The following is a 19,906-nucleotide window of genomic DNA, read 5'->3' on the forward strand; positions in this document are numbered from 1 at the left end:
ATCCCTCAGTCTATACACACAGCTTCACCATTCAGAAGAGACAAGCACTTTGCCACACCACACCAACCAGAAAGACTGAGCCATTGCCACAACCACAGCAACAGCTGCAGAGACATTTTGGTGTCTCTTGTTTTCTTTCCTCCTGTGCTTTTTCCAGCTCCTCCAAGACCTCTCTCAACAGGTCCTCAGTTCAGCTGCAGGTAACAACTCAGTGATTACCTGGACTCCTACTGCTTTGCTGTCAAAGTGCAGCAGATTTTGCTCCACTGAAGCACTCCTTGGTAGAACTCAGGCCAACACTGTGTAACTACCGCGGAACCTGCTGGTCAGAACCTCTCACCGACACTGCTCAGATACCTAGACTGAGAAGCAGGTTGATTTCTTTGCTAGGCAGGCAGATCAATGAGGTCGGAATGTCAATCAATTATTGAACACAGAATTCAGCATCAAATGATTACAGCAGATTAAATTTAGGTGAGTTAATTTGGGACCTGGAAAAACATTGATTTCTCTCATACTTTTTAGTAGGGCTGACAGTAACTGAGTTTTGTGGTTCAGATAGCAGCAGGAGCTCAAGGTATTCAGGCTTAAGCAGAAGCTATGTCTGATGGAGGGGATTTTAGCTATGGGCTGGAGCAGCAGAGCCTAGAATACTTTAGCCCAGAGAAGACATTCGCTGCTTGGGCTAGGTAAGCTGCATGAGTCTTCCCTATCTAGCTGTTGTACTAATCAGTTGATGGATTAATACTAATGCCTATATTGTGCATTCATAATAAGTCCTTTCCTGATAAAGCAGCAGCCTAAGATATCCTTTTGATGCTAATTTGATTTCACAAACAGCAATTCACTCTTCCAATTCCCAGCCCCTGTGTTGATTCCATAGCTCCAGATTTAGTGTCAAAGACTTAAAAAATTTGCAAAACTAAATACAGACACTAGAAGTAGTAATATGACTTTTTGAGATTGTGGAATGTAAACAGAAAGTGTCTCAAATTAAAAGGCTAACCTTATACTACTTCAAAAAAAATTGAAAAAAAAAATCAGGAAATTTTATAATTCCATGGTTGGTTGCAACAAGTCTCCTTGGATCTGCTGTCTTGCTAGAGACTATCATGAGAACCTCTTAACAGAATTTGATCATTTCTCTCCATTTTGTATAGTATATAGAATAGTATGTCAAAGACACGTTCAAAAAGTGCAGGGCCTGAGTCTAACCATCGCTTGCACTTGCATAAAGGAGGAGGGATGTGTACAATATAAACAAGCTCAGATCCACATGTATGGATTTCATTTGTGTCAAGCCTGACCACTTCCAAGAAACTCAGCTGAAAGTGGACACCTCCAAAAAGTGCAAGAAACATTTTCATGAGCTTATTACACATTCAAGTTACAAAGCTTCCCGTCTTTAGAGCTATCCCTTGATTTTTAAATCCACTCACTGTTGTAGCCACTGCAGCTGCCAGTCTCTGCCGGCGTCGTGTTGTGCTGAACTGGCCCTTCGGTGCCGGCCCTTCCTGACAGTGAATGCAAGAAAAGAAGGAAGTAGAAAAAGAGAAGGGAAGGGGTGTGATGGGACACAGGAAGATGAAAGGTGATCAGAAAAGGGAGAGGGAGAGTCTTTAAGTGGATTTCAATTCTGTTAACTCTTATGGCCTACACATTCTGAGGACATATCATATGTTTTCAGTTGTGTATGCCAGAGACACAAAAAAGCTATATACTTCACTCCAGGTGAGCTGGACTGTAGTGCACTCACTAAGACTACCAAAACCCCCCAAAATTCTGTTAACATTGCCATTCAGAATCATAAGACAATTATGGAATAAGAAAACAAAAAGGATGCTATGGCATGGCAGAAAACACAAAACCCAAACTCTTTCTGGGAGTCACTTGACCATCTAGAAGATGAATTCTGAAAGAGATCACTTTGCATTAGTGGAAGTGCATGAACTGTGGTCACTGAAGATGCATGCATCTCCATGGGAAAACTTTTCAGTGTGTATGTTATAGTGAGCTTGCTTATGTAGACACTCCTGTGCACAGCTCTAGCATTTCTGCGTCCATTCTTGACATTATTTGTTCATTTTCTCTACACACCACTTTTTTGAGTTCCAACTACTTCTCCCATATGTTACTGAACTCTTGGCTTCCAAACCAATGCAAAAACTAAGATAAAGCAGCACAAATGAAAGCTAGGTGTTACAGCTTCCTTTTCTGCATGCCTAACTTCTGGGCTTATCCTGCTTAATTTCACCTTTATTTTACTTTTATGAAAATTCATCATGGTACATTAAAGTCAAGCAAGTAATTGTCTAATGCAGAGGAACTCCACACCTATTATTAAAGTCCTTCTCTTTAATGCCTAATCAAAATGTCATTATTTTGAATCTTAAGATTTTAGAAGACTAGAAAAGCCACCTTTCTGTTTTTAGAAAATAATTTTCAAACCCTTTACATTTCTCTTCCCTAATAGTTTCACCTATTGCTATAGCCACTTCAGTATTTTTAAATCTATATACATTTTTACTTCTTCTGAAAGCGCCATGGAGTCCATAAAAGTAAGAATGGTGTAGACTGGATACACGGACACCATGCTGTAGAACACTATCTATATATACAGAGGGAGAGACATTCACAAATATATATATCTGCCTGCAAGATTTTGAATGCAGGTATACATTATTAAAATGGGAACAATAAGCTTTGCAGAACCATACACTCCCTTCAACACAATAGAGAGAGGTCACAATCTGAGTTACAATATAAATAAATACTTATTTAAGGGAAAAGGTAATAAGCCAGTCTTTGGGTTTGGTTTCCTTTCTGAGCTGAAAGCCTTAGTAGGGCAAGATGACTCTTCAGGTTGCTCCATACTATATAGTTCTCTATTAAAATAAAACAAACAAACAACAGTCTTGAAACTTCACAACTATGAGCTTTCGAGGGAAATAAAATCAATGTTAGGTCATTTTATTGCTTTTCAGTAATTTTTTTCTTCTTTTGAAGACCTTTAGATTGTCATGAGAATGACAAATTGGTCTTCTACCCAAAGGGAAAAAACAAACAAACAATCAAAAACCACACATAAACAAAACAAAAAATCCACCACAACTCAAGTTTTGTACAAAAGCATCATTTATAAAATTAATGAATACAGGTTAACTAACCTATTGTTGCAAACAGTTTTGGTAAGACTTTAAATAGGCTTTTTAAAAACAAAGTAAACCTCCTTCATAAAAGCAATCTTTCTTCAGAGAAACAGTCCATATATTACTCTTGGATAAAGGCCTGTCAATTAAGCTGTTAAGTCTAAACAATTTAACATACTAAAACCCGAAACTTGCAAATGTACACACACATGCTACGCTCAATTTTACTACAGGGAATAAATCCCACTCTATTCACTGGCATTAGCTGTGTTAGCAAAGTCAACTGCATACAGAACTGGTACACCTAGCTAGTAAATATATAGTTCTAAGAAACAAAGCAAGCATCTTTTCTTAAAAAAAAAAAGTCTGTTGTAAACACAATATGCACCTAGCGTTCATATTGCAGAACAAAAGCTATCTTGTAAATAAAAAACTGTTAACAAGTAAAATACAAAAGCTGGAGGGAAGAATTCTCTCCTTGCATCTTACATAGCAGATGCTGACCTAGCAAAAATTACTCCCTTGTTCCCCATTACTCATGAATAAGACACCTAGAGAGAGAGAGAGTTCCCTAGTTTTTATGCTCCCTGGAAGCACGGCTCTCAACATCATACTACAAGAGGGTCTTTTGATGGTAGGTAACAACTCCTCATTCTAAAATAATAGGTGCAAGTACTTCAAATGGAATTAATAGTGCAACTAGCTTAAATTTAGTATGTTAGTATTAGTAGTCAGTAGCGGATGCCATGATAAAGAGTTCATAGAGAGTTAGAGCGGTCTTGAAAACATGACCCATACAGAGCCCAATGAAGCTATAAGGAACAGCTAACAGAAGAACAAAATGGGACTGTAAGATTAAAAAGCACATAGGCAAGGGAGGAAAACCATGTTTTAGCAGAATGGCAACATGAGTAAATTAAGAATAACACAATGAGTCAGAGTGAGATCATCTTCCATAGACCACAGCTTTAGACCATTCATGGGGCAAGGCAGCCCTTGGAAGAATAAACAATGTGTTGGGCCCATCAAACTAAGCAAGATAATGGAGCAGGAAAAGTTTCTCTTTCACAACTAATTATTTTATAAATCAGTCATCAATAACTTAATGCTTTGCTCTAACAAAATAAGCTTTAAATTTCCACCATTAAGCTTGCCAGGAGTTAATGCTGACCCAGGTTAGGCAGAGTTCATCATTGACCCAGAAGTGAGAGGCCCATGCAGAGCAGTGCTATGCACACAAATGCTCTCAGGGGAATCTGCAAACTGACTGTATTTGAGAATTTCAGGAGCTGAGGCACAACTCCTGCCAAGCCACAAAAAGCGGCTTGGGAGTCAGGTGCCAAAACGATGGAAGCCGAGACGAATGTCAATTTGGCCAAGTGCAGGCAACACAAGAACAGCTTGTGCTTCCACATAACCCACCCTAGATCCTCATGCATTGACTTTTATCATTTTTTCATTGTTTTTGTGGTAAGGAATTTCTCTGACACTATTGTGGCATAAAAGAAAAAGATGCAGTGTTGATTCTTCCTCTTCATAAGCACCAACTACTTGCATTCATTTTCCTGATACTTTTATTTGCCTATGCCGTTCAGCAGCAGGGAAACACAGTGATCCTTCAAATGCAGGTAGAAGGACATGACATGAATCACCAAAATTCTTTTTTAATCCTAACAGATGCTTCATTTTTGAACCTACTGTGATTTATCTAATATAACAGATAGAAAAATCTCAATGGCTGCAGTGAGAAAGCTGATCCAACTACCATTTGTTCTTTCTTTAAGATTATTAATCTTAAATGAGTCACAGAAAACTCCTTATTGTGGCTCTAGGAGACATATTAAAAGTTTTCAAAATTTGCATTAATTTCAAGGCATTTAAATAGATCAAAAGTTGCTGACATTTATTTATTCTGTAGCAGACAGCAGAGTGGTGATTGTTAGTTCCTGAAGTTAGTTGAATATTGTGTCCATTACCAGATGCTCAATTATAAAAAGATTAGGTTTTGGATTAGGACTCAAAGCACACAACTACTTCTGACAAAACACTGTTAGACACCCTGGATCTAGCAGTAATATGAGCATATTATGCTTATTTCTGAGCTTATTTTCAGCTCTAAGGCAGGATGGCGTAAATTCTTTCTTCATGTAATTTATTATTTGTTTTATTCAGTTTGTTCCCATACTAGCCTTTTCCATTAGAGAAGGTCTATGAAAATACTTCTCATTGGTAACATTCTTAGTATAGGTCTTGACAAAGACAACTTGTGTGTTTAGTATTTCATTCATGTTTTCTGCTTTTAGCTTGATGTCACTGCCATTCTTGGTAGGTTTGAGATAGAACATCAGTACCCCCACGTGCTGTATGTGCATTGCCTTTTTTGCACCTTAATTGATTAGCATTCAGATTCCAATCCTTTCCCTAGATGGCAATGTTTTCATATGAATGAAAGTAAAATCAATACTTTTCTCACTAACTTCTCTTGGTTTTAAACAACAAACTGAGATTTAATTTACTTCATCAGGAAAACAGGAGACATTACACTGACTTCCTGTTCTCCGCTAATATATCATTTCATGCTTAAAAGTTAATTTTAAAGTACAGTGAAAAGTAAAACATTGTGCATTCAGTACCTGAAGTTGAATTTTTGCATCTTTGCTGACACTTTTTGTTCTCCATCGTCTCGTGACCCGCTTGTCTTTCTTTGAAATATCTACACAGTTAGCCTACATTGCACAAATAGTTAAAAGCGACAAAGTACTATTAAGTTGACACAAGCAACACAGACAGTACAGCAAGTTAGTAGAGAACTGCAGCATTAGACATCTACAAATTAGAAAGTAAAGAGAAGAATGACACTGCCAGGGCCTGCAACTACAGCACTGACTAGCTGAAGGTATCCATACACTTCTATAAACACATGGTATATTTAGCTCGTTTAGCAAAACTAAAGGTATACTTCCTTCATGACTGCACAATACTAAGGATCATATCTTGAAATCCTAATGGATTTCTGTTCTAGTACTACTCAGAGAAATATGTATTTCGCCTCTTCCTGAAATCAATGTAAGTCTCATTACCTCACTGGAACTAGACCTCCCAGTGCACCAGCATCACTGGGAGATTTCTGTACTCAAGGGGACTGAGTGAAAAAGGAAGAGAGTACTTAGGATTTAGAATATGCTGTCACTTTCTTATGGTCAAGAGCAAAACTCACCCTGAACTGGGAAACAGTCCAACCCTTGGGACCTTTGTACTATGCTCTCTTTTCTAGAGTATGCAATGTCATCTTTGAGGGTCTTTTGGTCTCCAGTCCTTAAAAACTTAAAATGGTATCAGCAGAACAAAAACTCCTTAAATACAATGCGACATATACATATATTTCTATTGTAACAATTCTCAGTTTGCTTTGTAAATGACTTAATAATTTGATTTATCCTATTGAACTCAAATAATTAGATTAATAGATCTTAATTATTTGTTTTCACATGAAGCATTATTACACATTAAGATAAATCTTTAATGCAAGATTTACTATGATTTCAGAAAAAAACTGAGTTAACAGACAACATCTCTATGTTTCCCTTAACGCAAAGAACAAATGTTTCAGTGTGATGATTTATGTTCAAGTATATTTACCTGCATGTCTGTGAAATTTGGTGCTGACTGAGTTCTCTGTAGTATTTCTAAATTTTGAAGAAGTTTACTGAGTTCCACAAGGTTTGACTGACAATGGGCAAGATCTAACAGATATAAACCAAAAATACATTAGGTGCTTCAGTTCAGACTTCTTTTTTCATGATGTCCATCATCAGCACTTTATTGCATTATAAAAGTTAAACATCCAAATGTCTAGTAGTAAAGCATATAAGTATAAGCTTTATTTTTAGGGATGTTGAACACTTGTTATTTCTATAGGAGTCAGCAACAAGTCCAGACCTCAAAAACTGATCATATTTTAACAATGATAATCATTAAGACAATTTTTTAAAGCAACATCCCAAAACATGCAGAGAGGGAAGTTCCCACCACAAGCATTTAATTAGCTGAAGAACTACTTCATGTGCATGTAAAGATGCAACTTAACCACTGTTAAACGGAATGTTTCTTATTTTAAATCAACAAGACATTTTGCTGAAAGAACAAGGCAATAAAAGGTAAAGACTGACCTTCTGCACATCTGTCCATCTCTTCTGAGTCCTGCAGCCAGGCTGCTACTTTACTCTGACCCGTAGTGCAGGTGGCAGGAAGGCTGTTACTACAAGGTATAGGAGACTGCCACAGGAAGCTATTTTGTTGCACCTAAGGCATAATAAAATTCTTAAATTTACTGTTCCTATGTTGCTCAGTCAATGTAATTACCATATTACTTCAGAATAAGAAATATAAAATACGCATTGTGATTTCAGTGACATCTGTGATTTGACTACGTATTTCCCTAAGACGCAGATTTTTCTGAGCAGCATGTTGGAGAACCAAACCAAGAACCTCACAGGCAAACAGTTTGCTAACCACCAGTTAGAAAAGCTGTTGTTTAAGAGGAAGTACATTATCAAACAGTAAAGAGACAGATTTATCCCTGATGTCAAAGGCAAGTGCAAACTGTTCTGGGGATGGTGAATTCTTTATCTCTGCAGCAGACCATTAATTAAGACTGCAGTAAGGCTAAATTCAACAGTCTTTTAGCTGCACACAGACACAGCTTTTAGCTGGCCTTTGGTTCCCACAGTGGAAACTCCTCTCTATTGGCATTACAAGCAGAGCCCACTGAAACTGCCCAAGAGCAAATGCAGCAGACATGAGTTTTCAATGAAAGCACACTACGTACCTTTCCCTCTGATGCATTAGCAGCTGGTGAAGACTCTGTAGTAGAGGCTGAAGGGAATATATGAAAGCTCGCATCTCTTGGAGATCTCACAATCTCATTCTGACGATACAACCGGTGGTGGCGTAATTTGGAAACCCATGCATCAAATGAATCCTGGGACTTCACCTGGAAATATATTCACTATCAAGAAAGCATTCAAAATATTACTTTTCTGCACATCTTTTATGGTTTGGTTTATTTCCACTGTGGGTGAAAAGAGAGTAAGTATTTGCACCACTTTTTACCTTGAGATGATAGATGTGCTCTTCTGTGTCAAGGTCTATTCTACGAGCCTTCTTTTTTATAGACATAACTGATAAACCAACATCAATGCTCCCATGGACTTTGCCTTTCTGTATCTAAAATCAAAAAGCAGAGTAAGAAATTGGTAGTATCATGCACTTTTTCACTATATTTAACAGAAAAATATCTGGTGCTCAAATGATTTCCCGTTTTATGAACATTTTAATATAAAGCCATATTAAAAAATAAAACCTGTAGTTAGACTAACCCTTTGCTGTATTTATAGACAGAGAAAAATATCTCACAAGAAGTGCTCAGTGCAGAGTCAACTCCAAAGTTAGTGTGTTGGTTCACACCAGTACATAGCTACAGGTGAGAAGCAGAGAAAATTAGACAGTACTCAGCTCCCTGCTGCTACCTCTTCATAGTTATTGATATCAGACCTAGCTAATTTGATGTTACCCTTTGTATCTCTTGCGTACACTGTAATCACTTCTCTGTCCTATCCACATATCTCAGAATAATCAGCTCTGACTGACATAAAAATTGAAAAATACATGGTCAGGCTAATCTCTCAAGCACCTTCATTAAATAAACCTATTTAAGTAATGTAGTTTTTATTTTCATAGAAGTAAGAAAATGTAGAATTCTGGAGCACAGAAATCAACCAAAACCCTACATGCTTTCCATTTACAGATCTCTCTTTCAATCCATCAACAACTGTCATGTGTGTGCTGTCATAAATAGGCCTAGAGTGAGTATGAGATTTAATCACCATGGCAGGCTGAATTCTCATACAAATTTTTAAATGGTCTTCAACTTTACTTACATCAATTGGTGCCTTGGAATATTTTAACATTCCATTATCCAGGACAAAAAATCTCTGAAAGAAAAAAAAAACCCTTTTTATTAAGGAGCAGATGCAACTTAAACTTTGCACAATAATTCTGAAAAAGGATTACTCTGTAGCAATTAAGGAATGTTTGTGGGTTGGAAAGAGCAGATAAATACAGTACTGGATAATTTTCTTGCTTGTTTTTTGACAATTATGTTATAGGCAAGAAAAGCTAGATTCTCTTTTTTCAACATTATGTATTATGTTTAACTTAACAAACCTCGATAATGAAGGGTAATTTTTTAGTTTTACAGCCAATTCCATAAACTCTATAAGAAAGACACTATAGGTCAAAAGAGTTAAGTCTGTTTCTTCATTTTCTTCCTGTTTTTCTTCCCACAGAAGCTGGTCACATGTCAAGTTAACAACATACCTTCCCTATACAGAAATGGAATGGTTTTTCCTAGTGCAAGATCTACATGCCAAATGGAAGACCCACATATGCATGTTCTTGTGGTCTCCTTGATTTCCAGCTGGGAAAAAAAATGCAGGCTGTGAGACACTGCTCTACCATGCCAACCTTCGTGCCTTATGGCCGACTTCTGTTCAGTGAGGTAGGGACAAGATTGTAATTCATGCTGGTTATACCTTTTCTAGCTGTAATCTAGCCAGTATGGGTATTCGTACAAGTGCAAATATTACAGCATTCATCACAACAAACCCAGGTCATGGGAGGGCTTACATTTTGGGTGATAGCCACTGATATGGTGTGAGCCACTATGTCTTCATTAACACCATTACCAGGGCTAGTCTAACTTGATGATGTCTCTCTGTGCCATTGCTTACACCTTTATTTTGCTGAGTGGCTCTTACAGCAGAGACCAGAATCCCCTACTCACAATGTGCTTCTCCTGCAACTAAAGTTGCCCCAGGTTGTGTGTCCCAGACCACTCCAGCTGCACTGCAGACAAGTTGGCACAGACTTTGGCACACGGCGTAAAGATACAGCCCAGCAGGAAACCAGACCTGCAATGAGGTTCACTAACTTGTGTTTACCACCACTCACTTTCAAAACAAGCTAATTAATATTAACTAATTCATATTTTTAGAGTCTAACCTGAAGCACTGATATATGTTAAAAATTTAGAACACAGCAAAATATTGTCCTTGACTCACTGTATGACATGGAAGGGAAGGACGTTTTCATGATATGAACCTGTTAAATTGACACTATGAGCAGGGTCAGTAGTTAGATGGCAGAAAATATCTCCTGAAGACGGTTCTGGAAATTTTGACAGTTGCACAACAGATGGTACCGATATCTCAAGCACGGCAAGAAAACAGTGCTTTCCTGGACATATAACTTCTTAAATAAGATGTCAAAACAAGAGGAGGGGTTTTAGTTCAGTTTGGTTTTGTTTTTTGTTTGTTTGTTTTCCAACTAAGTATGGTCATTACTGGGCTTCACAAGAACATCATGGTCATTTCATGCCACTCTGCTTCTGAGTCACACACACAAAAGAAAACAACCTTTCCTCATATTTAATTCCAAAGCGTACTGCACTTTAGAAAATGATACGCTGCTCTCCAAGTTGTACACATTATACCTGGTATGCTAATAAAGCACATTCAGAACTCTCAGAATGACATGGAACATCCAATAGACAGAGGATGCTATGGCTTCGTCAGCACAACACTAACACAGCACGTGCTACAACTACTGTCTCTGGAATTCCTCCCTGGGTTCTCAGCACAAAGTAAAGTATTTTCATGGAAATGTCAAAATATCAAGGCAGCAGTTGAAAAAAAAAAAAAAAGAAACCTATTAACAAAGCCACAGTTTCAAAACAGAAGTTCAGGACAGATCCTTAGATGAAATGTAAGGCAGAGTAGGGGGTGATGCTGAATTGTGAAGCTCCTAATCACATTAAAAAGTATTTATAGATAATTGCTTTAAGATCAGCATGAAAAACAGATCATCAGTATATTCCTATACATCTGATTAATTGATATTTTTGTGTTTTGTTGTTGATATCGGTTTGGTTTTGTTTGTTTGTTGGGGGGGGCAAGTGGTTTGCTGGGATTTGTTTGTTTGGAAGTGTTTTTGGTGTGCTTGTTTAGGCTTGTTGTTTTTTTGTTTTAGTTTTTAAATACGCTCTCCTTTTCTGTTCTTTCACTGTTTCAGGTATCTCAGTTTGAAATCCTTTAATCCCCCTAGACAAAATTCAAGTAGTGTACATGTATTTGGCTGCTGAAACTACAAATTCTATTTAGGTAAAACAAAACAAAAAAATCTAAGGTAGATAGGCATGCACAAAAAAGGGTGGCAGGCAAAAGCCCCTCAGCTCTCCTCTGCTATCATGAAATCCTGTGTACTTTTAATGTAAACACAAGGCAATCTTATAGTCCATGGCTACATTTTGTCATAATATATTGGAAAGAATGAAAGGGATATTGATTAAACCTCTTAAACCACATGGCATCTGCTGCATTATTTACAACTTCCGCCTGGATTTTGAATACAACGTTAGGCAGCAGGCAGCGTAATTCGGAAGCCATGAGCTGTATGTGCAAACTAATCCTTTACACAATTTGAAGAAAAAGTCACACACCAAAATCCTGGACATCCGACATCCTAATTTCCTCTAGACAAATCCCAACTCATAAAATGAGGTAATAATCTCTTGACTGTTCTATGAGATATTTACCTTGTGCCAACCTTTTAAAGGCCATTTTCTCTTTTTCAGCATGAAACCTTCATGTTTGTCTGGCTTCTGGACATTAGTCTGGCCTATTTTCAGACCCTCTATGATTTCCCAGCTGTCAGGTTCCTGTTGAAAAGGTATGAAGAGACAATGATTAAGTAACTGTGCACACACACGATGAAAAATTGCACTTTTATGTAGCACAAATTCCCCAGTACAAGACAAAGAGTAAAGGAGGGCTAGGCTTTTAAATCAGCTTATTTAGATATCAAACTACATGGTCACTGTATTATGTCCAGCTGTATCTGATTTAAAACTATTGAATATGAATACGTTTGAAGTCTAACCCTTATCAGGTAACTAATAGAAAGTTGAAGCTTTTAAGAGTCTGACACTGTGACTGAATGACAGTCTGAGGGTGGGCATGGACATGCTGTTCACAACAAGGATTGTGTCCCAATGAAATAAATACATCCAAATACATTAAACAGGATTACATTGTGACTGAGCTAAGCATAGGAAAGGTCAGACCTGCTACTCGAGGTAACGGTGTGAAAGTGGAGGTGGCGCTGATCACCTGTTAAGTCTACTCAGCAGGCACTCCACAAATTAGCACTACACTGCAAGAACTAAAAAGACTGAAGAGATTTTGCAAGTGGAGTATGGGCAGAATCTGCATGTTAAAAATGTACCTTTACTCAGAGTATTCCTTCTCCAAAAAAAGATGGGATCGTGAAATGAGGAAGAAACCACACTGTTAAATACATGTGCATCTATTAACAGTGCCCTTTGTGGTAGTCCCTGATCATTTAAAAAAAAAAAAAAAAAAGTAACATTTCTGATCTTTAAAGTACAAGCTACATTGATTCTGTCTCATTTTTCCTTAAAATCAGAAAAAAAAAAACACGCAGAAGAGGTTGGTTTCTTCTTGGTTTTGAAAGTAGCCAGCTCTTGTCTTCAAATGCATTTTATGACAGAGTTTCACAGGCTCGTTGTGCCTTTAGAAATCTGCAAAAGGAATTTTTTTAAAAATTTTCCTGCATTCATTTTCACTGTATTCAGATAAATTTATAGGAAAGGTAGCTAATTTTCTCTCTAGAAAAAAGAATAGGAACTATACCATTTCAGAAACTACCACGTGTATGCCTTTCAAGTAGCCAACTAAAGTGTATTTCTTGTAGCTCTTCTTATGCATGATGACGGGTACAACTCAAGCCAGAGTTATAATATACTATAGTGAACAGCTAAAGAACAATATTTTTGAAGAGAAAAACCAGTCATGCCTTTATTTCTATCCTCTTCTTCCTACTGTGATCGACAAAATTCTGTACCAATTTAAAAATCTCCTATTGCCTGCTCATTAAGACTCTATTTTACTAATTGTATACTACAAATATGTAAACTCAGCTGATCTGTCACAACTACAAGAAATATTATGAAAAGTCCTCAAGAGAGGAAGGATGTCAACAAAGCAGCATAAAATATTTCAAGGGGAAAAAAAAAATTGTCTCCTCCATTTCCCACAAAACTGTTCAAAACCAAGCAGTGTCAGTCTTTTGCAACACCTTCAATTAAGTTACACGGGTTCTATCCCAATTAATACATACTGCAGTAAATTTTAGTAAAAATGTTTACTTAGTTTAATTTTCCCTGCTTAACTATAAACTGAAACTATCCTAGTGCCTGTAAATGTCATGCTCAAAACCCATCTTTTTACTTCCCTGTGTTTTGCTTGGGTATTCTATTTCCACTGCTATAGAGGGAAGCACATACACATTATTTTTCCCTGCAAAGAAGCACTTGGCACTTGAGGAGGGCAAATTAAGCTATGAGTCCCCTGGGGCGAACAGAGAATCTCTCTCTGCAACTCTGCCAACTGATTCTTCACCATATTGATTTCTCCTTTAGAACATCAGCTGCAGGCGTAAGTCTTTTATCTACTAGATAACATCAGTATCGATTACTTCTCAACTAGAAATCACACAATCTCATACAGCTATTTATTTAAACAAAAGGCCTAATACAGAAGGACAAAATGAGCAATTATTCAGTGCAATGTGGATGTCTTCTGCTGCACCAGTGTTGCAAGCTGTTCTTAAAACCATCCTAACAATCCTAAGCGTGCCTCATCCCACAGGCTTGTTGTGATGAGAAATGGCCAATACAAGGGACATTATGCAAGAGCAGCCAGAAATGGGAGAAAACCAGAGTGAAAGTTATATGCTTGAAGGACCCTCATCCAATGCCAACTCTCAAGTACAGCATTAGTACTTAAGGACTTCTGCAGTTCCCGGTGTATTACATGAAATCCAGCTCTGCATGAAGAAGCAGGGGAACACAAGCACAACTGACAGTCCCTGGGTCTTCATGTGACCCAGGTATTGGGAGAAAAGGAGTCACTAACAACAGCTTTCTGAACACAGTCTTTTTGACTGCAAAGTATTTTCCAAATAAAACAGAATTAATTATTTAATTTTCCCTGGATGAACAGAATGCTTCCTTTTGAATTTGTTATACCAGCTCTATTTCAGAACTTACAGACATTTAATTTCATATTTTTCTTTTGCATCAAATACTCCATCACAGCTTCCTTACCTTTTCAGTAACAATCTTAACTTTTTCATATCAAGTCTTTTAAAATGAAGCTTCTTTACATGGAATTAGATTTCCTTGGAATCAGTTATTTCAAAATTGAGGAATTCAGCCAGGAAGAAGTTGACTGCAAAGCACGACACACAAGGCTGAACCTTTCAGTAACTGGTGGTGTTACCCCTACAGTTCTATCCATTTCTCTGCCTCAGGAAAGAAGGTTCAGCAAGAGATTTTAAGTTTCAAACTTTAAGAAACTACCCACACGGAATGTCATTAAGACATATTTTTAAACTTAATATCATTATTGATTAATAGCACTTTTGGACTTGGATGTGATTTGCTCCACCTTAATAAAGAGGATTGGACTGAATCACTTCTCCAAGTCCCTTCTAGCCTCATACTCTGAGATTGTAAAACTTGTTCCTGGGGACCATCCATGGGAAAAAAAAAGAACCTAGATGACCACCACCATCCAAATCCTTGGTTTTGTCAATACAACATCTATTCTGACACCTCAGCTGAGGACTAGGGAGCTCCAGGGCAGGCTCACAATATACTCAATAGTAGAATCACACAAAATAATGTCCCAAAGCTGCTAGTCAAACTACTTTGTAACTACTAGGGGGAAACTTAACAGCCACGTAACAGCCCATGATTTTGCTTACCTTGGATAAAGAAATAGGGTCGCTTTCAAGGAACTGCTTGCTTAAAGAAGGGTCTGTGCTTCCCGAGGAAGCCTTCCGCTCCAAAATATGAATACTCTAAAAAAGAAAAAAAAAGTTATAACAGATAATAACTTATCATTCAGTGTTACTTTTTAAAATACATATTAAGTAATGAATGACTGATCACTAGACTACTTATATAAAATATCAGCATTGTGGCTCAAAATGTACCAAGTCTATCCATGCATGACATGACTAAACAAACAGTTTGTCTTCTGAAGCAATAAACCTCTGTTTCCTTCCTCTCTTTCCTTTCCTTTTTATTAATGCCTTTTCAAATTAATTACTTTGTTCAGCCTAAAAATGACTGGGAATGAAAAAAGGCCAGGAAAGACAAGTAATGCAAAGCATTGCACATAAGATATTTCTGACTCTAACATATTCATATGCCTTAGCATTTTGTTATTGGCTTCTCAACTTAGGTGAAGTAACTCATTACATGAGTGGTTTTAGTAGATTACAGGTGTTCACAAGATCAGTTACTGAGTTTCAGCTGATGGGTTTGCTGGCGATCATTTATGGAACATGACCATTACAGCTGGTTTTACGTATGATAATACTATAAAATTTTATATCTTCAAAGCATGATACAGAAAAGAAATACATAATGTCACAACTAAACCTGAAAAAACTGCTATTTTTAAAAAACACCTAATAATGTCGTCCTGTTTTCCAGAAATGTTTTACTCATATTTTTAAAAGAAAAAGCATTTTTGCAACTGGAGAAAATAACCACATTCGGCCTGTTTGGATTTGTATTTCATTTTCTGGTGAAATGCTGATGCATCTCATAATATTATTTGGTAAGAATTCTACTACGACGTATCAGTAGTATCTCTTTGGTATGTAATAAAACTATTTCATTTCCAGGACGTGTAGCACAATGACAAGCTTGCAACTGCAATTACCCTCTGAGAAGGGTAAGTTTTTCTGAACTGAAAACAACAATTATATTTTGTACACAATTAAGCTTCTTTATGTTCACTGAAGAAGAGGTTACATAGGTACAAGTGACAGCAGAAACAATCAGGGAATATAAAAATACATACAAACAGGAGTGTAAATATTAGTGTTTATACACATAACTAAGTACATATGACCATAGCAAAATAAACAAAACTAAATACAGCAATTCACAGGAGTGCATATATAACACAGACAGCATCTTGCTGCAGAGCAACACACAGACCTTCATTGTTCGCTTTCACTTTGCAACTGTGAATGAGAACAGGAAAATATGGGGGTTGTCTCTGTTGTTGGTGGAGATTAATAAGCATCCCTGCCACTATGCAACAATAACTGCTAATTATTTTCAGTTACTTTTAATTTAATTTTACAGTGAAGAACGTGGAAAAGCAGCAGTATAATGTTACCTGCCACATACTGCACGACCAACCAGGAACCACTTTGTCATCTATGCTTTCAAATCTTCTGCTTTATCAAAGAAAGGCCAATCTTGTTTCTTAACCCAATGCCTATTACTAGTCAGATGAGAAAAAAATTGTACTTATGCAGCACAAGTTCCTACATTTCATGTCAAATAATTTAATATGCTTGCTTGAGCTGAGCACCACAAAGTTACTATGATAAAGTTTTCTCTTTGAATAGACAAATGCTACTTATGCAGACAGTATCACATTTAAACAATATACAAGAAAACCTAATTTTTTTCCTCCAAGGAAGACTTAAATGTCACATGATAAGCATAATCAGGATGATTCCCAACTTTCTTGCCAGTTTTGTTTGGCAGGCAGGAATCCCTCCATCTCGAGATGGAGCAATGCCCAACACAGATGTTCCGAAGGTCTCAGATGTAGCAGGCAGTGCAGTTTGTTGTTACATAACTGCAATTCCATTTTGTACAATATTTAGAGTGAAAGAACCCAACAGCCCTTGGCTTGCCAGATTTCCAGTGATATTTTCAATTGCATGATTTTAAGGCAAGAGGCTTTTGTGCCTTTTTTTTTTTTATAAACAGCCCTCAGTCATTACAGTTCCACTTCAGTTGAGAAATACATTATTACTTAACAGCACTTTAATGAATGCTGACTTATTCAACTATCTGCTTGGAAATAAGAAAATGAACACTTTTAGCATAAAATTGCCTTATTTACATTCCTGACTTCACGAAGTGTTGTCTGGTTGTCTGTAAATGTCTACTTTCCAACTCATTTCTGTCATGACCACCACTGCACTGACAGAAGATAACTTCTTCAAATTTGTGCAATGTCTCTAGCATAACAATAAGAGACACTACTTGGTTCAAAATGTTTTCCATTAATGCATGTTCTTTTACTATAAAATTATAGCTAGAAATTACAATTATTTGACATTTTGAAAAGCAGCTATTTTTATAATACAGGAGTTTACTTATTTAGCATCACAGAAGTAAAAATGACTTAGATCTTGAAGTTATTATCAAGGTTTTATTTGTTTTAACAAGAAAAATAGAGTTGGTAAAGAAATCATATAAAATAAGCTGATGAGAAGAAAGGAAGAAAGAGGCAGATCAGTACAGCTCCTGGGTTTTGTTTATAGTCAAACAGAAAAATGAATAATCCATTAATCTAGGTTTATGAATCGGCCAGGTGGTCTCTCCTCTCATCCCAAGAATACAGGCAAACAAAAGCAACCTCTGCATTGCTCCATTCCAGACTTCCCTCATGCTCAGGATTACCCCTGTGCTTTAGATGGCTTGTCTTGGAGAAGACCACCAGCACCATCAAATTCTGTGTGCTCTTGGAAATCAATTCAACAAGATTACAAGTTTAACTGAAATTGCTCTGTATTTCCATTGCTCAATCTTAGTCCTAACTACAATCCTTCCTTCAGCTTCCAGCTTATTGGCAACGTACATTATATATGTGACCACATATCTGCCCCAAAATGCCCCTAACAAGCCTAGACAAGGTGAACACAAATTCTGATTCTTGCCCCGCATTTTCTTCATGTTGCTTTCCAAAGACACGTGAGGGAGAAGTAAGGTTATAGAGAGAATAACGGTATGATATTGTTTCATAATTTCATCTTCTCTGGAGGGCAAGAATGGAAAATGTACTTTACAATACCTTTGTATATGTGTTGCCAACTTTATTTCTCAGTTAAGAGTTGAGTAACCCATTCTCTTCATCCACTAGAACAAATACCGGCACATGGAGCATCTGTTCTCCATTAGGCCAGAGGCTGAAGACCCTAATGTTTCTTAACTGAATCTGACTTCCTATTAAAAGAAAAGACATTCACCTGTTTGCAAAGGGAAGGCAAGGAAAGCAAAGAGATATTGGGTAAGTAGAGATAGGAAATGCAGTGAAGAACAAGTCTGGCACTCATGCCTCCCCCCTTTCTGCTTTGCCGCTTAATTACTTAGTGGAATTAATTATATTTAACATAATGAGTTCTCTCTGATTTATAATTTATTCATTTCCAAGACTAAGACAAGCTGGTGAGGATTTACCACTCACCTTGGACATAGACTCTCTTTAGTTCAAAAATGTGCACAATATGTGGCTAAAAATTAATGAAAAATATTTGGTGGGTCATCTTATTTGCTTGCAAACCCTATAACCATGGGACCTAGACACACATTTTTCTGCAAGAATAACTCAAAATAGGGCTTTTCTCTCTGTGTTTTTATGTTGGTTTATTTCAATCCAAGGGACTAAGCAGTGCATCTTTTATTATCTGCTATTCACTGGCATTCTTTTTGCAACGCAGCTACCCATGAACAGGTGTGTTCTTATTTGAATTCCAATTATTATGAAGTGCAATGCTTAATCACCTTCTCTCAGCTGAAAACACAGTATTCTCTAGTTGTCTGAAATACAGCAGCAGTAATAAGGCAGACATATATTTGACTGCAGACATACCAGTTTTTACTACCTTTTAAACAAAGCTGTGACACGTGCTGAGTTAATCTGCAATATTATTTGTGAAGGGAATTACCTTGAAACTTGCTTTTATCTTAGGCTGCTTCTCAGTCAGCTCAGGCTTTTCTTCTGATTTTGGAATATATCATTGTGAGAGAAGGCTGAGTACAAAGCAAAACAACGTCTCCATCAATGTTCTTCTCCTTTCTTTCTTCTAGCACATATTTTTAAATCTGTGTAAAACAACCACAGTCCTATTCTCATCCTCAGTCTCTACTATTGACACTGCTCCATAGCTGTTTTCGAAACCTTGGCTATCAACCAGCAGCTGAAGGAACTCAACAATACTTTACGAATACCACATATAGCTCATCTTTTTTGTCTACTTGTAGCACATGCTCATCTTGTACAGAAATGTGCTTAAGAGCTACGTTTTCTCTTTGTAACCTGTTCACTGGAAGACAAGTACATCTAAGCAGCAGTTCAGTAACATAATAATAACATACAGGTATGTATGTCTACTTCTTTCCTGGGAGATGCAAAACAAACACTCCTTGTGCTACAGAACCGTCAAGGATTTGTTAGCTCAGGAGCTCTCTGCCAGCCCTTGCTGGAGCTGCAGCTTTGTATTGTACGTAGCACTTCACGTCAATGCTCTGGAAGCAAAGAAGCTTTGCTTTCCAAGGTACTTTTTGACAAACTCTGAAGAGAAATAAGCTCTTGCTCATCTGAAGAGCTTCTTGAAGGGAAGTATTAGCACGACTGGATAAAGCAGAAAAGAGCTATCATTGTAACAACAACCTTCTCTTTGCCAGAGCAATGGTTTGGAATGACTACCAAGTTGCAGCCTGAGTCTTTAGTGACAATCTTCTTTTGCACTTCAGATTTTGACATGCTTATCTCAAAACAGAGCAAACAGATATA

At 37.2% G+C, this 19,906-nt stretch overlaps 1 protein-coding gene across 4 annotated transcripts in view; it reads right to left on the reverse strand.

Annotated features, from left to right (window-relative positions):
• OSBPL6 (oxysterol binding protein like 6) overlaps positions 1-19,906 on the reverse strand; it is a 96,565-nt gene that overhangs the window by 22,474 nt on the left and 54,185 nt on the right. For 3 of the 4 annotated variants that reach the window (XR_014184425.1, XM_082056399.1, XM_082056398.1), the window contains 7 exons: positions 15,057-15,152; positions 11,803-11,925; positions 9,089-9,142; positions 8,262-8,375; positions 7,978-8,142; positions 7,319-7,451; positions 6,789-6,892 (listed from right to left, as the gene is read on the reverse strand). Coding sequence is in view for 3 of the 4 variants with exons in the window: in XM_082056399.1 (XP_081912525.1) it covers positions 6,789-6,892; positions 7,319-7,451; positions 7,978-8,142; positions 8,262-8,375; positions 9,089-9,142; positions 11,803-11,925; positions 15,057-15,152 (789 nt within the window). In the remaining variant the exon portion in view is untranslated. Of the gene's footprint in view, positions 1-1,439; positions 1,515-6,788; positions 6,893-7,318; positions 7,452-7,977; positions 8,143-8,261; positions 8,376-9,088; positions 9,143-11,802; positions 11,926-15,056; positions 15,153-19,906 lie in introns of all 4 variants that reach the window. The other variant, XM_082056400.1, reaches the window with a different exon arrangement.

The sequence above is a fragment of the Streptopelia decaocto genome, assembly GCF_964273445.1.
Source record: "Streptopelia decaocto genome assembly, chromosome: 6".
In the NCBI taxonomy this organism is placed as follows: domain Eukaryota; kingdom Metazoa; phylum Chordata; class Aves; order Columbiformes; family Columbidae; genus Streptopelia; species Streptopelia decaocto.